The 25,585-nt window shown below is 38.1% G+C and overlaps 1 protein-coding gene across 1 annotated transcript; it reads left to right on the top strand.

The window, feature by feature from the left end:
- The first annotated feature begins 1,647 nt into the window (after positions 1–1,647).
- Positions 1,648–25,065, top strand: hhipl1 (HHIP like 1). Its single transcript, XM_002939668.5, has 9 exons — positions 1,648–2,049; positions 8,476–9,122; positions 10,674–10,817; positions 12,175–12,503; positions 16,167–16,293; positions 17,928–18,073; positions 20,839–20,920; positions 22,491–22,573; positions 23,768–25,065. Exons 1-9 carry the CDS (start codon positions 1,750–1,752, stop codon positions 24,415–24,417), a joined length of 2,508 nt encoding a protein of 835 aa, XP_002939714.1. The 5' UTR covers positions 1,648–1,749; the 3' UTR covers positions 24,418–25,065.
- Positions 25,066–25,585: the final 520 nt, after the last annotated feature.

Consider the following 25,585-nt stretch of genomic DNA (forward strand, 5'->3'; position numbering starts at 1 on the left):
AGACTTACATTTCTTTTTCGGCATTAGGCTGAATGGTTGGCTACAGGGCTACAGCTGAAACTGTGTTTGTTGCTTTCTTCAGAAAAAGAAGAAAGCAGTATTTTGAGATTAAAATGTTGAATCAAATTACAAGTGTAAATAAATAATAAATGCTAACATCATATATCTGGTAAACTTGTGAAATTCCATTTTATGTCTTGTGTTTTTAGGCAAACTATATGCTAAAAAGAAATATCGCTGCTGACTTGCATTTTGTTTTGCTTTATAACAAAGTTACAGCTTGCTCTGTATTGGGTATAGTGTGGTCTATTTTCAGGTAGGTAGTAGCCCACCTGGGTACCAGGGAAAATCCCCAGTGCAGCAGATACTAGTGGGGCTCTTTTTTCAACACTGGACAAATTCTGCACTATGTTACTGCATCAGTAGCAGCCAAAGAGATGTGCAACCAAGGAGGGGTGAAAGTAACCTGTCTCTTCAGAGTAAAGGTGGCCATACACTGTAAAATATGCTTGATTTTTTGTTGTTTGCTAGGTCACCAAATGGGCAAACCTTTCCCCGATATTCCCATCTTGGGTGGGCAATAGTTTGCTAATGTGATCGTTTGGCCCTAGGAATTGCATTGCAATGAAGGGGATATGAAAAGTCAGAGCGAGGACCGTGTCAATGAGCTTATTTTGGTCCATGATCCGATGAAAACATTTGAACATATATCACTCAGGGAGACCTGTGGGAGGGCTCTGAATCAGCAGCTGAAATCTGCCCATGTATCACCACCTTAAAGGTCCCCATACATGGTAAGATCCGTTCGCTTGGCGAGATCGCCAAGTGAGCGAATCTTCCCCCGATATCCCCACCTACGGGTGGGCAATATCGGGGAGCTTGAAGTTAAAAAAAAAAATCCGATCGTTTGGCCTTGGGGCCAAACGTTCGGATTATGTAGGCGGCAGTCGGTTCGCGGACCGCATCAACGAGCCGATGCGGTCCCCGATCCGACTGGATTTTCTAACCTGGCCGACCGATAGCTGGCGGCCAATTTCAGCCCACTCGTTTCTGCCCCTACACGGGCAGATAAGCTGCCGAGTCGGTCCAAGGGACCGATATCGGCAGCTTCTATCGGCCCGTGTATGGGGGCCTTAAGTCAGTGTTCTTGCTCTATACTGAAATAAATTGCCAAGGCAAGTTGAGAAGAGGGCGGAGGTGGGGGGGTCTGGGGGAGGGTTAGTTCTAAGGGTCACTCACACGCTGCATAAAATGTATGGGCTGCATCTGCTCACTCTCAGTTTGGGAACTGCCTGTGCTGTACCTTATTAAAGTTGCTGATCTCTGCTTACATTTATGTTTTTCTTAACGTGTGTTCTTACGTATTAGATGTACCAGTCCAAGTCTGTCTTTTTCTGTACAGTATGGTCTGTATTAGGTACAGTAGTGCAGCCAGTACAGTGTGCTTGCAGTCAGCAGGGGACTCTATTGGTGAGGTGACAGTGGGGAGCAATACTTGTCTTGGGATCCTCCAACACGGGATACTTTCCAGCAGAAACACGCACTGACTTCTATTTACTCTTGGCCAAATGGCTTGAGGTCTTCCCACCCCTGGGAGGGACCGTGGGTGGGAATAAAGCAGCCCAGAGGCCTGACCCAACACAGCAAACGATGTGCAGCTGCAGAGTACAGATCAGAAGGGAGGGCCTGGGGTTTAAATAAGCCGGAATAGATAGCTGCAGTTGCATTCACCGAGCCAGGACTCTCTAGATGGATGGAAAGCTGTTTAGAGAGCACAAAGCAGGGACTCTCACAATGTTTGAAGTACTCCTGGCAAGCATCCTTAGTGCTCTGCTGGGTACAGCCTTTGCCCACCCTCAGTGCCTGGATTTTAAGCCCCCTTTTCGCCCACCGCAGGAGTTGTCTTTCTGTGTACAGTATAAGGATTTTGGCTGCTGTGACTCTGTAAGGGATGGCGAGATCATGCAGAATTTCTATCGTGTCCTCAGCCACTTTGACCAGTCGGGGTACGAGAGCTGCGCTGCCCATGTACAGGACATTCTTTGCCAGGTGAGCTGGGCATCACAAAGCACCGTCACATCTGCAGTCACTTTTCAGCTTCACACAGTTGGGGCTCCCCCACAGAAAATGTGCCCCCAGGGTCACACTAGAGCACTGGGGGTAGATCTGAAAAACTTGACCTCAGGGGCACCCACTTCATATGTATGTTAAAAAATGTTCCCCAGCAGCCTCAGTCTGACACTGATAGCTCATAAATGTAAGCAGAGACCTCTGCAGCTCAGCAACTATCAGATGCAGTACAGACAGATCTCACCCAAGTGTAGCTTGTACATTTTATGCAGGTTTAAAACCAAACTAACCGGTACAGGGAGCTTCTTCCCTCACCCCCTTCCTAACTTTTCCTGTCAAGCTCCCCCTTACTGGTCAGACTTCTTTTCTGCAGCTACTGACTAACATTGTGCATGTTACCTGCTGTACCCACTGCAATTAGCCTTCTCCTCTCCTTCCTTCTCAGTCAGCATGTCTGACATTTGTCCCACATTTATATTACTCACAGAGTGCACTGAATGGATTATTTAGACTCTAATTATTTCTTTGAACTCAACACTGGATATGTTGTGCGATTAGGCAGTCATAATTTGTGGGTTTGAAGTTGAATATCCTGCAAACTGTCCATTTGCACCACATAGCCAAAGCTGAGTTCATTGTAAAAAATATATTGCAGATACTTTTTTCTTACTGCTCAGATTGGCAAGGAAATGAAACCACATTTATTGGAATCTGCTGTGCTGCAAATAAAGGGAGACAAATGTTGGGGGGGCAACCCCACATCCCTGGTTGTGATGCCTATGGGTCTGCCATATTAGTTAATGGCCCACCAGGACTGGGTTCCACTAGGATTTTCTTCAGTACCCAGATGGGACAGTCCAGTTTGGCATCACTGGTCAATAATTAATCTCTTAAAATATGATAAAAAGCTGTTGAGCATCATTTGATTAGTATACCAATAGAATGGGACAGACACTCCTAAATAAAATAATACACTGTTTTGAAAGAACACCTGTTGGTATGAATAACTGCAGATATTAGGTTTATATCACACAAGCAGTTTCTATACTGGCACAAATACACCTAAATTAACTAAGAATAAATCCAATAATTTTAATGAAAACCACCTATAACAGTTGGTTTCGGGCCCTATAGTGAATTTTCAGACTGAAAAACTGCTTAAACTAGGGATGACGTATAACTGGTCATTTACTTACTGTAAGTGCAGTGCTATTTTGGACACAAACACTTTTTTTTTTATATAATTTCTACCTTATTGCATCTGTGAGGGGGACATTGTGACTGATGCAATTGTGGCAATAAAATAAGCGCTGGATGTGAATCTGACTCAACTGCACAGAAAAGTCCGGATTGTACCACTATGGGTCCTTAGTGTGAAAATTACAATTTTGCACGCACAATTTTTTAGGTGCAAGTGCACTGCGTCAATTGACCCAGGTGGCTCTGGGAATAGTCAATAGTCTTGAAAACACTATTTAAGTTAGTATGTGTATAGGAGACACCTACATCCACTGCACTTTGTAAATTACCCGTGCGTTGCCTGTTATCCCTGTCCATCCCAGAAAGAAAGAACGGGTGTTTGAAATATGACAGAGCTGTTGCTCAACCATTTTTAAATCTGATCTGAACAGTTGCTTCTCTTTCCAGTGATTTTTAGACTTTTCCAGGGCAGGAAATGTTTGTTAGAGAAATGGAAAATGTATAACGCGTGCACGGAACTGAAAAGTCAGTGGCAGAATCCCTACTGTGGAAATCCTTCCATTGCAAATAATGCAGGATGAATCTCAAACAAGGAGTTGTTGTCTTACTTCCAAAAAAAATGTTCTAAATATTATGTAGTAGGAGTGCTTTTTATTGGGGAGTAATGGTAATGCCACAGTTTGCCTGTTTGTGAAAGAGTGATGTTATGTTCCCTGCAGAGAAATAATTAAGGGTAGCATTAGGGATAGATGCCCCTATCCCTTGGCCCTTTACTTAAAGGATAACTACACCCCCCCACCAGGTATAAAAGCCCCCTTAACAGGCCTGCATCAAACCCCTTCACTTCTCCCTTCTTGCATAGCCTATAACTTTAAAAAGTGGTCCTATAGAAAAATCCAACCTAAAAAAGCAGAGCAGCGAAGCAGCGTACCTTGGTGCTATGTTCCGTTCAATAACAAATGCTTTGGGTCTCACCGCCGACACGGACCCTGCTTGAGCATGCTTAGATTTCCGGCTAGCCCCAACTGCACATGCTCAAGCAGGGTCCCTATCGGTGGTGAGACCCAAAAAAGTACATATAGGAAGACAATCATCATAATAAATAAATATACATAGTGGCATGTGAGGCACATTTAAAAGGAAGTCCTTGACCTCTAGAGTTTACAGTCTAAGTAGATGAAAAGAACACATAGGTGCCAAGACTGGCCAAATAATGTGGTTTTTTTTAGTGTTTTTTCTTTTTGTTTCAGACATGGAATAACATAGATAGTGGATAGTGTGAAAACATGATGGTTCTCAGAGTAGCACAGGAGATGGCCAGGAATGTACAGGTGAGAAAAGTGAGAAAGTTTAGAGGGGGCAGAGGGGGCTCCACTGCCATCAACCTTTGTGTCAAAATGCACATTTACGTGTTTTGGCACCAGAATCCATTCTGTGTGCCTGCACCCAGGCTGACACAGAGGCTCTGGATGCAGTCAAATGAGAAGGCTGATGCCAGCCAAAAGGGTCATTCTCGGTTTGCCAAAAATCAGCCCTTTATGACATCAGCCTAAGAACCAATATTTTGAAAAAGGAGACTTTTTAAAAGGAACTTTGGATTCCTAAGAAGCAGTAATAACAGTTATGCATGTAGCATTATTAAGCAGAGAAGTGAAATTTTAAAAAAATTTTTATCCAACTTACATGCAACTGTATCAGCGCAGCTCCTGAGGACAAAAGTTCTCTAATTTGACTTGGATAAACCACAGAAACACAGGCAACATTAAACAGGCCTCAGTGAATTATGTAGAAAATTAGTAAAACAAATGTGTGTGCTAATGTGCACATACAAATTATAACAGTGGTGCATATGTCAGTTTGTACAGAAAATGCTTGAATGCCCAAACCAGTGCACTTCTGCACTATGTATTTTAATCTTTTGCAATCCTTTCTTCAGCAATCCCTTTTCATTTTGTATCCACATCTTTGGAACACCCATTCTAGCAGTCTGGTCACATAATGGGAAGGGAGCCCGGTTACAGTGTGGGCAGGGGCCAACTGGCCAGGCATCAGATGTGTGTTTATAGTGAGCTGACCAACTTGTGCGGAGGAGAGCCCCATTGGCTATCATTCTACAGGAAGATCGCCAGTAGGTCTGTGTGACCCTGCCAGATAAGCAGCAAGCTGCTGGAAGGATTTAGTCAGTGGTTTATATGAAGTGTGAATAGGGGGCACAGCTTGTGCATCAGTTCTCTGCACCATGTATTTATTCTGTAGATACTGCTAGGATATATAATTGTTATCCTCCACCCAAATAGTGATTTCTTTGCATAATAAAAGAAAATATAATCCTAAACCAACTTTACCATTATACATTTATTAAAAATATTCAGTGGTTTTAAAGTTATTTGTAAATGTATTTGCAGTTGAAAGCAGCATTTGTGTATCCTTTGCTGTTCCCTTGATCTGACTAAAATAGTGTCATAGGAGTCTATTCCCTAATATCCTACTTCATTCATCTTCCAGTCTCTCATTTAAACCACTACCTTGTTGTTAGGCTAAATTAAACCCTAGCAACCAGAGAGCCGTTGAGCAAAAATATGAAATAATTCAAAAGCCACAAAATGAATAAAAAAGATAAAATTGTCTCAGAATATCACTGTCTACATCTTACTAAAAGTTAATTTAAAGGTAGATTAACTCTTGCCTTTCTTATATATATATTCCCAACAATTTAAAAAAGCAATGGACTTATTAAAAATGTCAGCATACCGCTTGTTTAACATAAGTTCAACTAATAGGGCTTGTGCTGAATATACTTTTTGTGTTGTTGTAACCATGAAATGAATCTAATTAGATTACCAATACACAAATAACCCGCTGCATAATGGACTTCTGCTAACAAAACAGTCACAACAAAGGGGGAAGGGTTAACAGTTAAACACTGGTATTCTATTTATTAACCTCGCAAAGGCTGAACATGGGTTCAATTACCCTGTTTAGCTCAGGAAATAACAAAAACATAGATTTTTTTATTTTCAAAGCAATCAGCAAAATGGATGTTTGGCACAATCCAGTTTATATATCATATATATCATGGGGTCATTACAGCTTCAGTGTCTTAAGAGTGTATTTTTGACCAATTTACGGCTGCAATGGATATTTTTAATAAAGGATGAGTAGTTCGCAGAAGGCCAAATATGTGATGCAGACTTTATGAATGTGTTACAGTGAATGAAACTGAATATACTTAAATTAAAGGTATTGTTCTGAAAGCCCCATGAGCAGTGTGTGGTTTTTTTTAGGTACCTCCTATTGCTGCTGCAGCTAGCTTTTCATTCAATGTTCCTTGATGTTTTCTGACATTTCTAGTTTACTATGCAGCTGTAGAAGGTGGCCACAGGCATAGCTAGAAGAGACATACACACTGTTACACTATTAGTTTATATATCTAGCTCTTTATATCTGACAAAATAAGAAGTATATAGCTGTGAGGGCAATTGCTTGTCTTTACATGGGCCATAAAATCTCAATTTATAGGGTAAGGTTAGTTGCAATTTCATTGAAAACTCATTGCAGCCCTTCTAGTTAGATTTTCTAAAAGTGTCAAATATATTTTCCATGATCTGGTAACTTTATGAGACCAGTTGGACATTTTGGCTTTTTGCAGTAGATCAAAGTGCAAAGTTAATTGCTTACTGAGTCACCGTACCTATGTCTGTAAATGATTCTCTTTTGCTGCTGCATGTACACAAATAAATAGACTGATAAAGTTACCTTGTCCTGGTCTGTTGTACACGTGTGTAGTTTTGTATTATTATTTTCCCTGCAATGTATGGGCCCAGGCAGATATATAAAACATGTGATATCTCCATGTCAAATCTCCATTACAAACTAGTTTGTATTTATATTAAAATGCAGTGTCCATACTCATTTTACAACTCTGGTATAAGCATATGGCTAAACTCAAAAGAGGTGCAGTGAATGTAGGCACACTGCAGAATTTTTATGGACACAGTTCAAAAGGTTTCTGAGTTCATTAATAAATGCAAATATTTTTACATGCCTTGGACCATGGTTTTGATTGGATGTATGTCAGGTGACTGTATATGTATCTATACTTTTTGTCTTATTGGCACAATTCTACAACTCATTATGTGCCATTTTATCCATCCTTGATGCTATAGCTGTGTGAAATCAGTCCTTTGTTTTTCCAGTACTGTGAGTCCCAGACCCATAAAGCTTCCAGTATTTACAGCCCATGGAGAGCAATGGGTATATTTACTGAAGATTTAAGGATATATATTAGCAACAGTTAAAAAAAAAAAAGACACCAAAAGCTTGTACAAGGAATTTGATAAATATGTCCCTATTGTACCCTGCTGAGGATCACAGGGATAAGGGACTTGACAAAAGTGGTTGATATAATTGCTCCCTGTAGGTTGGCCACCTGCATTGGTTGTTTAGTCACATATTACACAGTTTTCTGTGGTATATTGCTCCCCAGAATTATTATTATTTTGGCCTATCAGCTTAAAGCAGAACTATCTTAGATATTGGGGGGTGTAGGTATGACTCCTAGCACACCAAAAAGCTACTGAACTTCATAGATTTAGCTAGGAAGGGGAGGCAATTGTATAGTTCTGCAAGATGGCCTTATTAATCATTAAACTCAAACTCTCAGCATGTATTAACTGTAGAAAGCAGTTAGGGAATACAGGTATGGGACCCATTATCCAGAATGCTCGGGACCTGGAATTTTACGGATAAGGGGTCTTTCGTTAATTCATATCTCCTACCTTAAGTCTACAAAAAAAAAATATTTAAAAATAGTTAAACCCAATAGGATTGTTTTGGCTCCAATAATGATTAATTATATCTCAGTTGGGATCAAGTACAAACTACTGTTTTACTATTATAGAGAAAAGGGATTTCCTTTTCTCTATAATAATTCTTAAAAATGTGAATTATTTGATTAAAATGGAGCCTAGGGAGATGGGATTTCCGTAATTTGGAACTTTCTGGATAATGGGTTTCCGGATGAGGGGTGCAATACCTGTATAGGAATTTGTAATTCAACATCTGCAAGTTGGATAATGAATAATGGGCCCCACCAGAACTTTGGATGGGCCTGCTCTGAGGAAATGAAAAAATCACTAATATTTATGCCAGTCCTTCCTCCATTTGTAGATATATTTACAAAACATTTCCGTTACTTCTTCCTAGGAATGTTCCCCATATGCTGCACATTTATTTGATGCAGAAGATCCCTCTACTCCTGTTAGGACCATTGCAGGCCTCTGTGAAGATTACTGCTGGGGTGTGTGGCAGACCTGTAGGTCCATTTTCCAGTACCTAACAACTGATAAAGAGCTCTTAGCTTTGGAAAGCAACAAGGCAAAATTCTGCAGGCACTTAGCCCTAGAGGACACAGACTATTGCTTTCCTCGCCTGCTAGCCAATTCCAACCTCAACCAGAACCTTGGCTTGGTGACAGCTGATGCAGAGGGCTGCCTGCAGTTGTGTCTTCAAGAAGTAGCAAATGGACTAAGAAATCCTGTTGCAATGGTGCATGCAAATGATGGAACACACAGATTCTTTGTGGCAGAACAAGTGGGTTTAGTATGGACCTATCTGCACAACAAATCCAAGCTAGCAACTCCATTTCTCAACATCTCAAAGGCTGTACTGACCTCACCCTGGGAAGGAGATGAACGCGGGTTTCTAGGAATTGTTTTGCACCCACACTTCAAACACAATGGCAAAGTCTATGTTTACTATTCAGTGGAAATTGGCTTTGATGAGATTATAAGAATAAGTGAGTTCAGAGTTTCCGCTCATGATATGAACACGGTTGACCACGGATCAGAACGGTAATGCTTCCTAGGGAACAAATGAATGCTGTAAAAGTACATCTTTAATATATTAACCAAGTATTTGCAAGCTGGGCAGAGCTCCAGCAGGGTTAGAACATTCCATCTGGAAAAAACATGTGTCAACACTCAAAACCTTACTGGATAATAAATGACTGAAATGTTCATCTTCACAACTTTTATGGCTGTTTTGAGCACTTAAACAAAATTTTAACAAACGGGGAATCTTTCTAGATTTCGCTTTAATAGTTTTGACCTTTTCATTTGAACATTTGCTATGTTTTACTATTTAGCTATAGAACTGTATAGAAAATTCCCACAGAATTCTATTAGCCTTTAAGTATTGCCTTTTTCTAAAAAAGAGGCTGACCAATATTGTTCTAGACTAGAGCACTGTTAGTGTTTTTAAGAATGCAGATTACATGCAGCAGAGTATTTAACAGGGAAATACTTATGCAGTCACAGATTTATGGTATCTCTCAGTACAGACTGTGGTTTTAATCAAAACTGCACTTGCACCATAAGAGTCCTAAGGGCCATGGCTGACGGGGAAATTAGTCGCCCCCACGACTAATCTCCCCGCTATGCCATGCCATTGGCTTGAATATAAATCGCTGGTGGGATGGCATATGTGGCGCCGCGATTTCCCGAAATCGCAGAAGTTGCCTTGAGGGCCGTCTGCCACAGCCCTAAGGGTGAAGACACACAGAGCTACTAGTAGCAACTACTTTTTTTGTGGCTACTAAACGCCAGAAAATACCCTGCCATAGACAATACTAAGAATTGCCTCTGCTAAAACACACGTAGAAACAATTATCAGTAAATGATTAGGATTGTCTATTTCAGTAGCCATGACAAGTAGCTGCTACTAGTAGCTCTGTGTGTCTTCACCCTAAGATCTTGTAGGGGTATTAGAACACAAAGGGTGGACAAAGGAAAGATTTCAGTTTGGCAGACTTTAGAGAAATTATGCAAGGATAAAATGAAAATAGAGGCTATACCTCTCTAATCTGCATTATAAAAATACAGAGATAAAATGAAAATAAGTGTATAGTGCATAACCTGCTTTTTACAAACAATACCTTTTCTGCACAGGTTTTAAAGTAGCTGTTATTGTTTTATTTACAACACATAGATTAATATAAATATATAGCTTTACACTGCCTACCATACTTGGTTATTTGCATATTTCCGTTAGTAAGATTGGTGTCTACAGTAGCTTGTTGTCCAGGGTATTTTCCACAGGACCTAAAATAACATTATAATCTATATTTGATCACTCATTACCATTTGCCTTTAGAGGTATGCAACATTGCTGATCCTGCTCATTTGTTAAAATAAACAGAAAAGGATCTTTTTTCTTACAATAAATGAATTAAAATACATGTCAGGCTTTTTATCACAAGTTTCATTATACTCCTTTTTGCAAAATAAATAATTTTTTTTTGTCAAATGCATTGACATTTGACTTGAAAAACATCTTAATTGTTGGTTGTTCTGTCAGATGTTTTTTTTTCTTTCTTGTCAATATGTTGCATCCCATTTTATTAGGATCATTCTGGAAGTGGAGGAACCAGCATCTAATCACAATGGAGGAGAAATTTTATTTGGGGATGATGGATATCTCTATATATTTATCGGGGATGGAGGAATGGCTGGAGATCCATTTGGAAAGTTTGGTAATGCTCAGAACAAGTAAGAAATGTGTTTATACCATTCATTTATAATAAAATAAAAAAGAAAACTGTAGAAAAATTGCAAACCCTTACCTGCCTCCGCTGCTGTGAGTGGGTCAGGAAACAGACCCTGTGGTCTAGGCACCCTGTTGCCCTGCCAACCCCCCTACATGTTTTCAGGGTCTGCTTCCTCTGTAGTTAAACTAGTGGCTACATACCAAATCCTCCACAAATGAGCCATGTCTGAACCCTAATTTACATCAGCATTGCCTGTCAATGCTAGTAACAGACAGATTCCACTGAATTTAATTCTTACTATTAAACATGCTACTGTGTTATGGAAATATGAATGTTTGCATGTAATCTGTGTTGGCCTTAAGTAATATTGCTGATAGGTAGGTATATTTTCATATTCCATTCTCACACCCAACTTTAAACATGCAAATTATGTTGTTCAATTCAATGCATGATAAGTTTGATAGGAAGTGCTCGATACTATGGGGCCGACTTATCAAAATTCTAGTTTGCCTTTTTCACAATTCGAGGAAAAAAATGCAGTAGACAAAAAGCAGATGTAAAAAAAAATAACTGCAACAAAACTTATGCGACTTTTCTTCTCAAATGCTAGCTTACTTAAGAAAAAAGAGTGACAGAATATTCCTGCGCAAGTTTGTCTCAGAAAAAAAGTCTAAAACTAGCAAGAATCACAATGTTTCGTTCAGTTTCATGAGGCTAAAAAACTTGAATGTTTAAATAACCTGCAAATTAATTTCTATTTCTAAGACTATAGGGATCATATACTTACTGCACTGCAGTTGTGCAAGGTACATGTATCAACATGCACTTCTTGCACTTCCATATAGTTGCACTCATCACTGAGTGCATCACTTCCTTCTGTTCTGAATTGAATGCAGTTGCACCATCTGATGCATGCAATTGTGAGTGCCCTGAAGCTACCTGAGGGCTCCCACAGCAGCCTGCATCAGTACAATTGTGCCAAAATAATTGGGCACAAAGTCACTCTTTTGATGAACAGTGGAAATAATGCTGACTGGACTTTTAGTGCAAATTGTGTCAATTCATGCTAAAGTGCAAGTACAATTTTGCCAATTTTCATGCCTTGGCTGCAGTAGTATCAGCTGCAACTCCTCCTGCCGAACAAATGACATTGGAATTATGGAAAAATTGCATTTTGCAAAATGTGGTGTTGTTAGTAAATTACCCCTTGTGTATTTCGTTAGTAACCATATGGAGTTTCAGACAGATCACCTTTAAAATGTTATGAAATCACATATGACTGTTAGTGCATATATTTATATAAAACTCAAGTTAGCATAACAAGATTGACTTTTTACTGATTTTCCTTTGTTTTTCAGATCCACATTATTAGGCAAAGTATTGCGCATTGATGTGAACCACAATGACCACGGGCCTCTGTATAGAATCCCTTCAGACAACCCATTTATCAATGATCCATCTGCTCGGCCTGAAATCTATGCATACGGGGTGAGGAATATGTGGCGCTGCTCTTTTGATAGGGGAGATCCCCAGACAAAGGAAGGGAAAGGACGTCTTTTCTGTGGAGACGTAGGACAGAATAAATTTGAAGAAGTCGACATAGTAGAGAAAGGAAAAAATTATGGCTGGAGGGCAAGGGAAGGATTCAGCTGTTATGATAAGAAACTTTGTGCTAATTCCTCTTTAGGTAATGATACATTGTTATTTGTATTGACTATTTATGGCAGCATTGATACTAAAAGTAACAATGCTTGGAAATATTTTACTAACAACAGCACATGCAATGTTCACTTTAGGCCTAATACTGAATTATAACAGTACAATGCAAATTTTAAAGGAGAAGGAAAGTCATTTTGGCATTGTAGTACCAATAGATTTGCCACATTAGTGCCACCTAGTAAATATATTTATTCTGCAGAAAGTCTTACTATACCTGAGGAAACATCCCTAGAAGCCTTCTCTGTTTGCTTAGGACAGCAGCTGCCATTTTAAGTAGCTTCCTGCTGCAGCTCTAGTCCTTATAGATGAGATCACACATTCCTAAGAGAGGGGGTGGGAGTTAGCATTCTTGTGGGAGGGGGGAGCAGGAGAGAGTAGAGAGCTGGGCAGACTCTGGTCCAGGGAATTAAGGATTTTTCTGAAAGAGGAAGTCAGACACCTGAACATCATGTTTACAAAAAAGGAGACAAGAAATCCTGTGTTTCTTTTGATCGAGGACTCATTGCAGCTTACTTAGTTGTTATCTTTCCTTCTCCTTTAAGAGTGGTATTTGAAAGGGTTCAGTCATCTCTAAAAACAGAATATGATTTCCCCACTCCTTTGGAGGCATTGCTTGTTTGGCTCCATTGTTCTCCTTTGGAGTCAAGAATTCTATCCAGTGCTTGAAGTCTTTACATGTACATTAGTGTGTGCCATAGACTCGAAGTTTAAAGGATGCTTTAAGAGAGAAAATACAAACCTATTTCTACAATAGGCATTTTACTCTACCAGGCACATTTGAGTAAAAATGTTTTTAATGTCAGTATACTTTTAAATCTCAATGATGACATCAAATGATTGGATTATTGCCACACTTGGGAACCTTAGTGCATTAGTTCAGGAAAATGTATTTTGTGAGTATCACATCACAAGGAAGTGATTGTGTATGGGCTGAAAATTAGCTTTTTGTATTTCCTATGTAAAACTTTGAAATTTAAATCTCACTATTGTTAGCTTGGACTTTAATATCCTCTGGGATACTAAGTAACCTGGAAGGTGCTGGGTTTTAATCTTATTATTAAAGGAAAACTATACCCCCAGAATGAATACTTAACCAGCAGATTATGTTAAGTGAACTATTAAAGAATCTTGCCAAACCGGAATATATATATCGGTAAATACTGCCCTTTTAAATCCTTTCCCTTGATCCACCATTTAGTGATGGGCTGTGTGCTCCCTCAGAGATCACATGACCAGAAATAATGCAGCTCTAATTGTAACAGGAAGTAGCAAATGGCTATGGCACACTGGCTGAGTGAGCAGAAAAGCACTCATAATTGCCAATGCTACCTCCTGCTGACTTCAGTTGGTGCCACCTGACACTGCTGGTACAGGTGGTAATGACACAAAAACACTCTAATAAATATATTTGGGCTGAAAGCTGCCTGTGTTTGGCAATTCAGTGGGTGGTGGCACAGGGGTTTAGATGCCAAAATACTCAGAGTGCTATCAGACAAAAGTAAGGATCTGCAAGTACAGTAAAGCTAATTTCTCCTAGGATTTTTCAGCAAATACTATAGGACTCTGTAAGATGCAGTTCAGCAATAGATAGAGCCCATTAAGTTGCAGATCTTAGCTCTGAATGTTGTCTACTTAGTGCAAATACAAGCAACTCTTTCATTCACATTCATATTACAATATTTGCAGAAAGATAGTTATATACATGGAACAAATTCCATGCCATAAAAAAACACGGGACATAGTGTATGGTTCTTATACACAGCAGGACTTTACAAGAAAGGGTCTTATAGTATCCCAATGCAAACTGAAAATTGTGCATGGAGTATATCTTAGTATTCGAAATGTCTACCTATACTATACTGTATACTTATGATGATAATAAGCAGTTTTTGATATTTAGAACGTAAGATTTGTTTTTACAGTATTTTGTAGTACTTAGGGGCTGATTTACTTACCCACGAACGGGTCGAATGGAGTCCGATTGCGTTTTTTTCGTAATGATCGGTATTTTGCGATTTTTTCGTATGTTTTGCGATTTTTTAGGATTCTTTACGAATTTTTCGTTACCAATACGATTTTTGCGTAAAAACGCGAGTTTTCCTATCCATTACGAAAGTTGCGTAAAAAGTTGCGCATTTTTCGTAGCGTTAAAACTTACGCGAAAAGTTGTGCATTTTTACGCAAAAATCGTATTGGTAACGAAAAATTCGTACAGAATCCGAAAAAATCGCAAAACATACGAAAAAGTCGCAAAATGTTCGTTTTCAAGTCGGAACTTTTCCAATTCGGGTCGGATTCGTGGGTTAGTAAATCAGCCCCTTAGTCTTTTGCTCTTTGAGGCTACAATTTTTATTGTTACTTTTTATTCTTTATCTTTCTATTTAGTCCCTCTTCTATTTATATTCCAGTCTCTCATTCACACCACTGCCTAGTTGCTAAGGTAAAAAAGATCCTAGCAACTAGATAGCTGTTGAAACAAACTGGAGAGCTGCTAAACAAAAAGCTAAATAACTAAAAAGACTATAAAAAATTGAAACAAATGTTGAACAAGGAGGTATACAGGTATGGGACCTGTTATCAAGAATGCTCGGGACCCAGGGTTTTCCAGATAAGGAATCTTTCCGTAATTTGGATCTCCATAACTTAAGTCTGCTAAAAATTGTTTAAATATTGAATAAACCCAATAGACTTATTTTGCCTCCAATAAGGATCAAGTACAAGGTACTGTTTTATTATTACAGAGAAAAAGGAAATCATTTTTCAAAATTAGAATTATTTGCTTATAATGAAGTCCGTAATTCAGAACTTTCTGGATAACGGGTTTCCGGATAAGGGATCCCATACGTGTACAGCTATGGGCCCTGTTATCCAGAATACACAGGATCTGGGGTTTTCCAGGTTTAAGGGATCTTTACGTAATGTGGATCTCCATAACTTAATAATAATAATTTAAATATTGAATAAACCCAGTAGGATTGTTTTGCCTCCAATAAGGATTAATTATATCTTAGCTGGAATCAAGTACAAGGTTCTGTTTTATAATTACAGAGAAAAAGGAAATCATTTTTAAAAATTTTAATTATTTGCTTATAATGGAGTCTGTGGGAGATGGCCTTTCCGTAATTCGGAACTTTCTGGATAACAGGTTTTTCAGAATAAGGGATCCCATACCTGTACAGCCTGTTTAAATAGAAAAATAGAAACTGAGCACCCCCTAGTGAGGCAAACTGATAACTTTCTAACCAGGGCTTGTGTGCCTCTTCTTTCAAGATATTTTTTTATAGAATGCCATGGCACCATGTTTTATTACCTTTCCAATAATTCCCTAAACTGATTAAAGCTAGGTGCATGCATAGTATAGTAACCTTGCCAAAAGCACCATGCTGCACATTCACCCCACCCAGGGAAGTGCAGGGGATACACTGAATGACATCAAACATGGTAGCATTGCACAGCAGAAGAAAGTACTTCAAGCTTATGTGACTTTTATGGAAGAAGTGATCCTGGGTCTGGATCAGAAGGTTTGAAATTTGCCTCACTGAGGGAGGGGTGCCCAAACATTGTAATGCTTATTTTCCAGAGCATTACAGAGCATTGTTCTCTAAAATACTGATGTTGTTTTTTTCCACAGATGATGTTCTCCCAATCTATGCCTACCCACACAAACTGGGCAAATCAGTCACTGGAGGCTATGTCTACAGAGGATGCCAAAACCCTAATCTGAATGGGATGTATATATTTGGAGACTTTATGAGCGGGTACGATTTGCTTAAGTGCATAATTTGGAATTTATATGTTAATATTAGTATAAAATTACCTTCTTCTAGATTCTGGAAAAGTATCTGATTTTCTGTTGCAGTCATTAATGGGGAGCAGATCACATCTGCTCCAACCTCACTGTCCAGCTTCTTACTAAACTCATCATAAAAAGCAATCAAACTGATTACTTATATTTGCCATTCTCCAGAATATTTTTGAACGTGATGCCTTAATAAAACTTTAAATAACTTGCCCACTATGGATGTCAAATTTACAGGCCTATAATTGCCAGGCTGAGATTGTAACCCCTTTTTAAACACAAGTATTACATCAGCTTTCCTCCATTCCATAGGTACCATACTAGATGAAAGTGAGCCTGAGAATATTAGAAATAGAGGCCTGGCTAAAATGAAACTAAGCTCTCTCCGTATCTAAGGATGTATTCCATCTGGCCCTTGTGCCTTGTTCACATTAATTTTGAGTAACCTTTTATGTACCATGCCCTGTGTCAACCACTGGCTAGAATGAGCTGAGCCAATAGTGCAGCTATTGGGTGGGCCTTGGAAACCTGGCTCCTATTGTATACACTGAAGAAAAGAACTCAATTAGCACATTTGCCTGTCCTGTATGAGTTATAACCATATTGTTAAAATAATTAAGGAGCCATACTCTCAACCTGCATCTTTTTACTATTGATATACTTTATTAACTTTTTGGGGTTAGTCTATGCCACAATGCAATCCTCAAAGCCACAAAGGGTGGTTCTTAATGCTTCTACATTTTCTTTATTCTTCATTTAATATCATTTTAAATGACAACCATTTTTGTTCTATGTTTTTAGCAGAAAACATAACACCCCAATCTATGCTCTGAAGGACAGCCCTTAAGGAGTTTCCTTTTCTGAAATTCAGGGTCTTTGTTTTACCGTTGCATTTTTTTTTTGCACCAAACATGTTATTGCCTTCATAAGGTAAATATGTGAATAGAAACCAACAGTTGATGGAAAGGGAACGTCTCGGAGACCGGTATTTGATGGCACAGTTACCAGCATTTGACATTATATGGGAATTATGCCTCCGCAAGTCATTCCTTAAAATCCACCTATAAGAAGCATAACATTTAAACAGATTATTTTTAAGGCTCTTCTCCAATAATGTTGGCCATTTTGTGATCAATATTATATATATATATATAAATATAATATACAGTTGCTAAAATGGTGCAACCAAGTCTGCTCTGAGGGATATTAGCCACAACAACAGTCTATCTCTATGTCTGGCCTGTCCAGTTTTCATATCCCTTCAAAATTCATACCCATGCTGTGGCAAGCGGAGCCTAAAGCTCATTAGAATGCTACTTATGCACCTAGGTCACTGAGCCAACTTCATACATTTTAAAGAGGTAATTAGCAAGAAGCTGCACTGTTGTTGCTGATAATGGCTGTATTTCATGGGACATAAGTGGGCAGTTGCCCAGCAGTCACCCTTGATTGCATAGCTGATAAGCACTGCTCACCTTAGCACATATTACATGGGTTGCTGAATAGCTGTTCATATGAACATCAGTGTTTTTTCTATTCCTTTAAAAGCTAAAAGATACAAATTCAAGCCGTTTGTCTTTCTTCATATAACAGTCGTCTGATGGCTCTTAAGGAAAAGAAGGAAACTGGCGAGTGGCTGTACCATGAGATCTGTATGGGAACTGGGCAGACTTGCATTTTCCCTGGACTCATTAATAACTATTACCAGTATATTATCTCTTTTGCAGAGGATGAGGCAGGTAAGTAGTGTACAAAGGCCTCACTAGATAAAATTTAGCAGTATCTATGGTAATGAATAAGCCCCTGTTAACAAGAAGATCATTTTCAGCCGGACCCTGAAGCCCGAAGCATATTTATTAAAGGGAATGAAATACTGAGAGAATTTTCGGTTAAGGATTTTTTCCACAAAATTTGCAACTAGATTTCAGTCATTTTTTTATTTACAAACATGATTTGGGTGGCACATAGAAACTGAAGTGGATGTTTTTTATTTGCATTTTTTTAAAAAATTTGCAGACAGTGAGACATATGGCACTGAGTAGGGGTTCCCTCTAGTGGCCATTATGAAATAGATACCCCTGAGAAAAACAACTAGCAGTTTTAATGAATAATCATTGAACAAAAGGTAATTAAAATGTAGATTTGAAATATGTTTCTATAAACCCTGGCATCAGTAAACCTCTTTCCATCAGGAGGCACATTCTACATCTGCCTTTCAATTCCTTGCAATTTGATTGGCCCACACCATACCAGATAAGTAGATAGTGAAGAATTTGTCTCACTTCATTTCATTGAGGCACTTTTCCTTATATAATTGCTATGACTTATTTAAGTTGGCAGTTGACCTTACTAAAATGGGAAATGTATTTTTAGTTATGTTGCACTTAAAGGACTAAGGCATGCACAAATAATGTGATTAATTTTCTTAGAAAAGTGACTATAATATGCTGTCATTGTGCTTACTGTGTATAATCTAATTAACACTGACCAGTATAAGCAATGTTTTTCTTGCACTCCAGGGCATGTGCAACATTATATGTTCATTCCCACAGGTTCCCTTTAATGGTTTAGCTATATTCTGGTAACCTTTGGAAATAAACACAGATGATGCAGATGTAGATGTTTTGATACAGTTTATCTGTGTTTTGAATATGTTGTATAACAAAGTGTATTAAAAGACTTCAGCTAGATGTTTTAAAAGTAGGTAAATATGTAGAATATAGAGGTTTGTTGCTGCACATTTTGACGTCCTACTTTACCTAGGCATTTTTGTATTATAAACTCCCAAATCTATACAAGAATCAACAAAGAGTGACTTTAGTCTTTATGTTAAAATAGTCATGTAGAATGACGGATTTTATCCTACAGGTATCAGTAGGACCTTGTGTACTGAAATGTTGGACCCTGTGTACATAGATGCTATGGGTTTCTGCCTTCCTGTACTTTGCATTGGGTGTTCAGTGATGATAATATAGTTTCCAAGTGATCCAGGCATGATAACTGAGGATCAGAAGTGCAGCAAGACTTTGGCTAGATCAAGTGCACAAGCTTTAAAGGAACAGTAACACCAAAAAATGAAAGTGTATAAAAATAATTAATATATTATGTACTATTGCCCTGCCCTGGTAAAAGTTGTGTGTTTGCTTCATAAACCCTACTACAGTTTATATAAATACCCTGCTGTGTAGCCATGGGGGCAGCCATTTAAATTGAAAAAAGGAGAAAAGGCACAGGTTACTAAGCAGATAACAGATAAGTAGCATAGATTCCCATTGTATTCTACACAGTTTATCTGTTATCTTCTTATGTAACCTGTGCCTTTTCTCCTTTTTTCAATTTAAATGGCTGCCCCCATGGCTGCACAGCAGCTATTTCTATTAACTACAGTAGTCTTTCTGAAGCAAACACACAACTTTTACCAGTGCAGGGCAACAGTACATTATATTTTAATTATTTTAAAACATTTTTATTTTTTAGTGTTACTGTTCCTTTAAGTCAAAGCTATCAGGGAATGAGGAACTTTAGCAGTAGGGATATCCCTGAAAGCAAAGCTTTGGGAGCAATTAGAATACATGATAAAACTATGGAGGGCAGTTATATAAGGTATAACATAAGTTATTTGGGTTTCTTTTCCTTTCTGGTGGGCATTTGGGTTTTCTGAGGTTGATTTTTGCTTTAAAGCTATGCAATCCCTTTCCCAGATCTTCTTAGTTTAAATATGTTTATTTATCGGATGTTTTCTCTGGGGAAAGAAGTCACAACAGCTTGCTCTGTGATTGGTGCATTCCCTGGCATAATCCACACTGGTGTCTATCCTACTCACCCTTAATGACTGTGCCATTTTCCATTGGAAATATATGGTGTGTCATTTTCTGGTGGGTCATTTTATCATTTATATTGATAACAGTCTCTCATAAGACAGCAATCTCTTAATTTTCATTTTTTATGTGTTTTATGCTATATCTTACAACCTTAATTCTGTTTTTTTTATTTTGTGCTGGAAGTTTAAAAGCATATAAAATGTTCAAAGTGAATCCATAGATTTAAACCCATGGCAGAACAAATCTAATGTTTCTTAACTTCTAAAATCTCTTCACAGCGGCTGTTATTTTTATGTAGCTGCATTTCCAGCATTTGCTGTCTCTGGTAATGACGGTTGAATGCTGTCAAATACTGACCTTTTATGTAACTGCTGGAGGATGGGGAGAAAGGAGAACTTGAATCACAGCTTGTTTTACAGAAAATAAGAACTGTGTGAATAAAGATCTTTAGGGAGTACTGTCATCTGTGCATGTAAAAAGCCCTCAGGAAAGCTAAGTGCATTGATGCCATGAGTAGGTGGATCACAGTGTCACTGACAGTGCAGGCTTCTTTTAAATTCTCTATGTGCCTATTGATTTTACAGTATATCTATATATTAATTGGGATTATCATTGTATACATGCTGTCTTCACTAAAGTGTGGGTTAAGGTAATGTTCTTCATCTAACATTTGTTACACACAGGTGAATTATATTTCCTGTCCACGGGCGTGCCAATTGCCACATCTCCATCTGGTGTTGTGTACAAGATTGTTGATACATCAAGGTGAGGCCATATGAGATGATTTGTTTCATTCAAGTAGAAATTAGTTTTATATTTTATTTTTTTATTTCTTGGAGCACTTTTTTCTGGCTGTTTGATCTCATTATTCACCAATGTAGTAGTGTTTAACTTCTGTTTGTAGTTGTAACTCCTGTTTGTTTCTGTCTGAAGTATATAGTAAAACATGAGAGTACAGAAAGTGAACATCAGGGTGAGTTGGTGGTAGCTGGTCACATTGGTGTAACTATATAGCTCTGAGGGGTCTCAGATGGACAGGGGGACCCATCTGTGTTGGTCTGTTTCCTTTGTAGGTGTATAGAAAGCCCCTACATGCTTTCCTACCTGAAAGTGAGTGGGTACAAGCTGGAGGGGAGAAACAGGAGGGCAGGTAGAGGCGCTGTTGCTTGTGCATCAGGCCCTTCCGAAGATTTTTTTTGCAGAAGCACCCAGCACTGGGTTGTTATGCTACTGGCTGGGCAGGTTGATTAAAGCATTAAGGGGCATATTTTTTGGTAAATTTGCCTCTAAAAATCACATAAAAAATTCATAGGAAGTGGCAGAATTTCATGTTGAGGACTGCGGCTAATTAAAAATGCCCATTTATCTCTGTCCTTATGTTTTACTGATAAAATCATACAGTAATTACAACTTCAGAGAATTATGGGCAAAGGCTTCACAAACAAAGTTGAAGACAAAACAGTGGTTGAGGTGTCCAGAAGTGGTGGTCCTGTGTGATGTTTAACTTTAATACTTTTGAGAAACAGACCCTCTTGCCTAATATTTAGGGGGAGAGGGGCTAAGGGGCCAGTAACCTCTTGATACAGGGACTTCGTGGTGTTGTCATTATATTTCCCCACTTCCATATTGGTGATAACTAGTTACTATATTTTAGCTCTTCCCATTCCTTCATCACAGCTTCAGAGGTGCCTGTGCAGTTGTGTCATCTTGGTCTCTATAATGGATGATGCTGTGGACCATTCTGCCCATCATTCATAACAATGCAAGTTCACAAATTCTAACAATGCATATGGAAGTAGTATGTCAGGAAAAAAGTTTTCAGTTGGTACATTTATTTTCAAAAGGCCTAATATGTGATAAGTAAAGCAAATATACAATCTAGATTTTAGTTCCTCTTGTCCCATGGAGTTAGACAAGAATCCACCATCCTTCACAATTTGCCCTTCTCTGCAATGAAGCATTTGAGCAATGATTGTATCCAAAAAAACAGTTTGGTCTGTGTTTTTCATACGAGAAAAAAAATAGATATTTTAAAGTCCATTATTTTGTGTGCCATTTATTGAAAATTGTATCAATTTTTTTATAAACATAGCTGCTGTATGTATTAAACCCTTAATAACCCATTTCCTTGGATTACTAATATGCATTTGTAGCTTTAATGGTGCATGGGTGAATGAATTAATCATGCGTGTGCTCTAATTAAAGCTGTGCTGATGAATAGTTCTCATATTCACTCTGCAAAAGCACAGCTCCAGGCTCATATGCACCGATTTCCCTGTAGTGACTTTTTCAGTATCCAAGTCCCTTCTCTGAAAAGTCCATTCTGTTTCCACAGGAGAGCACCCCCTGGCAAATGCCGCTTTCATCACACTCCAGTAAAAGTAAAAAGTGAGATAATCGACTTGGTACCAAAAGAGAGTAAGTAGATGGCGGGTACTTTACAAGAATAGATAGACCTGGGTAAATATTCATTTAGTCTGTATTTTTTTTATTTAAAAAAAAAAAAAATATATATATATATACAGTGTACTTGAGTTCAGTGCTGTTACTAAAATGAGCCCTATTATCTCTTACTTGTTTGGCCATGTACATATATATATTAATGACGATGTTCTGACTCTGATATCCACACTGTTAGTTCAGCAGCGTCTTATGCTTTTCCCACAGTGCTTTTGATGTAGATTCAGCGATATACTGCTTCATACGGCTCGCCTCTCTAAAGGTCTTCCCAATTCTTCTGCAATGTTCTTTAGGATTCAAAGAAATCCTTGTTAAAATAGCAGCATGGCACAAATAGAATTCTATATAAAAAGCACATTTTCTGAACACTTTTTTTTTTAATTTTTGAAGTTCAGTATAAAGTTTAAATTTAACCTTTACTTAACACCAAGAATGAGAGGTTTTTTTTATTGCTAAAAGCTTTCCTACTGTTCTAGGGTAGAAAAGCAGGCATTCCAACAAAACGCCTCACTGCGCACAGAGCAGCGTCCATGACTGTATGTAGGTCACCACTGTTCATAATCAGAATAGTTCTTGAGTGGTATTTGTTGTCTTGGCAACAAAGATCGGGTGAATCCGTATAATTTTCATTTATGTTGTCGTCTGCTTGTCCAAGAAACCGAGCAGATGTGAAGTGGCCTCTTGAAAGCATATTTGGTTTATAATGTAAATGAGATTGCGAATCAGCATTTTATTATGCAAAGTACAAATAGGTCACTAATAAAAAAAACAAAAACATACTGGCAAATCTCAAAGCAGAATCTAAATTAAAGGGCAAGGAGGAAAATCTGTCATTTACCACAGAGTAAAGTGGCATGAAAAATATATGTTTAAATGGTAAAAAGAATTATTTGCAAAGCTCATAGTGTGATATAGTATTAGAAACAACACCATCAACAGTATCCCTTTAATTGCTATTATCAATCCACTATCTTGGCTATTCTGCATCATTGGTTTAATTATGAAACAGATATCAGCAAACATATTTCAGTTATCAGTCATATATCTCTATTCTAGTTATGTGTATGTTTGTGGAAACATGTACTTTTGATAACAGAGGTGTTCTACTTGTGCCAATTTTTGTTTACCATTTATTTTTTAATCAATTTTTAGAGTTAATCATAAAAACTACACCCACTAAACGCTCTAAAATAAAGTCTACAGCGAAACCATCTGGAAGAACCAAAACCACAGCCCAGACTCCAGCTAGTTCTACTCCTGATTGGATTGAACAACTATTAAAGCTTCTGCAAAGCCCTACTGAGAAATCAAGAGTAAAGGTCCCTACAACAACTCGACCTGCCACAACTAAAGCTCCAAGGTCAAGAAAAGGTGGGAAAAGTAGTGAGAGGAGAGGGCACCGGAAGAAAACTAAAAAGCCTGGTAATCCAGAATCGAAACAAATTTCATCTGAAGTACATAATGGAGCAGTACGTTTGGTAAACAGTCTAAACAAGTCAGATCGTGGGAGGGTTGAAATCTTTGTAAATGGAGAATGGGGTACAGTTTGTGATGATCTGTGGAATACCAAGACAGCAGCAGTGGTTTGTCGCCAGTTGGGATTTCCTCATGTCTTAAAAGCCAGCAAACAAGCAGAGTTTGGTAGTGCAAATAATCTACGGATTCTTCTTGATGATGTTGAGTGCACTGGGAAGGAGAAGACCTTGCTTGATTGCAAACACAAAGAAATTGGAAAACATAACTGTAACCATCAAGAAGATGCGGGAGTTATATGTAGCCATAAAGAAAACTCTGAAACATAAAATTGAAGGGATTAAGACCATAAGTCTGAAGCAAAACAATCTGGCATAATTTATTTTAGGGAAAGCTTACAGGATCATCTTCTCTCCAGACCAATGAGCATGATTTTGAAGATAGCCTATGTCTATGATAGGAGAAGGCAAACAACCACTCATTTGTAGTTGAACTCCTTCTGCTAGTATTCAACTGTTGGTAGTAGGGAGAAGTTAGTAGGTCCTGGTAAACAAAATATCAGTGTTCCATATGCACTTTGGTTTTAATGGACCAGCTTTGATACTCGGATATTCTTGTTCAAAGATAGCAACAGGGAGGAATTCTATACGATTCTAGAGAATTGTAGTACCAAAAATCTAAAGCGTTAAAATTGGCTGCCACTAATTCTGTAAATATACTAGATTTCATAAAGTTAGTATTTTTAAATGGATTAAAACCGTTTAATGACTGGTTGGTAATAAATAGTATTGTTCAAAGAGTTATTTTAATGAATTTGATATACTTTCTTACTAGTGTTAGGAAAACGTACTAGTATTAAGAAAACTAATTTCTTGAAATTCATCCCATGGAATGTTTTTTTAATGTATAATAAAATATGTTTGACAGTGACAACAAAAATCATCTTGTTTCTATGTTATTAAAAAATCTGCATTGTTTGTAAAATGTATGATATTTTACTTTTTTTTTTTCATCTGGCTTTCTGCCCCCTGTTATGAACACATAAAACTCAACTGTAGTGGAGAGTAAATACTGGATCTTTATGATCAGAAAAAGGCAAATGCAATATTTTTGTTTTACGAACAGATTTTCAAACCAGTCCTCTAGATTTACAATATCATTTATTTTATCCTCTTGTGCAAAGTGGTTATTGAACCACTTTATTGGATTGTGAGATTCTTACTGAAAAGTCCCTATTTCCCTTTGATCTCCTGCACTGAATGCTAAAAAAGATACAATATTTTTCAAACTTAATTATGTAGGTTTTGGCAGAGACATAAAACTTAACAGGTAACACCTGCACTTAGATACAGTTGTAACTAAAAAGCTAAATAGGTCTCTACGGGGAACTGAGGCTTGCAGCTTAAAGGGCAATTTCACCTTTTTTTGCACAATTCTAATAACACATAAAACAGGACCCCAAAACCCCCAGAAATGTGATAACTTTAAATAACCTGC

The sequence above is a fragment of the Xenopus tropicalis genome, chromosome 8, assembly GCF_000004195.4.
Source record: "Xenopus tropicalis strain Nigerian chromosome 8, UCB_Xtro_10.0, whole genome shotgun sequence".
Taxonomy (NCBI): domain Eukaryota; kingdom Metazoa; phylum Chordata; class Amphibia; order Anura; family Pipidae; genus Xenopus; species Xenopus tropicalis.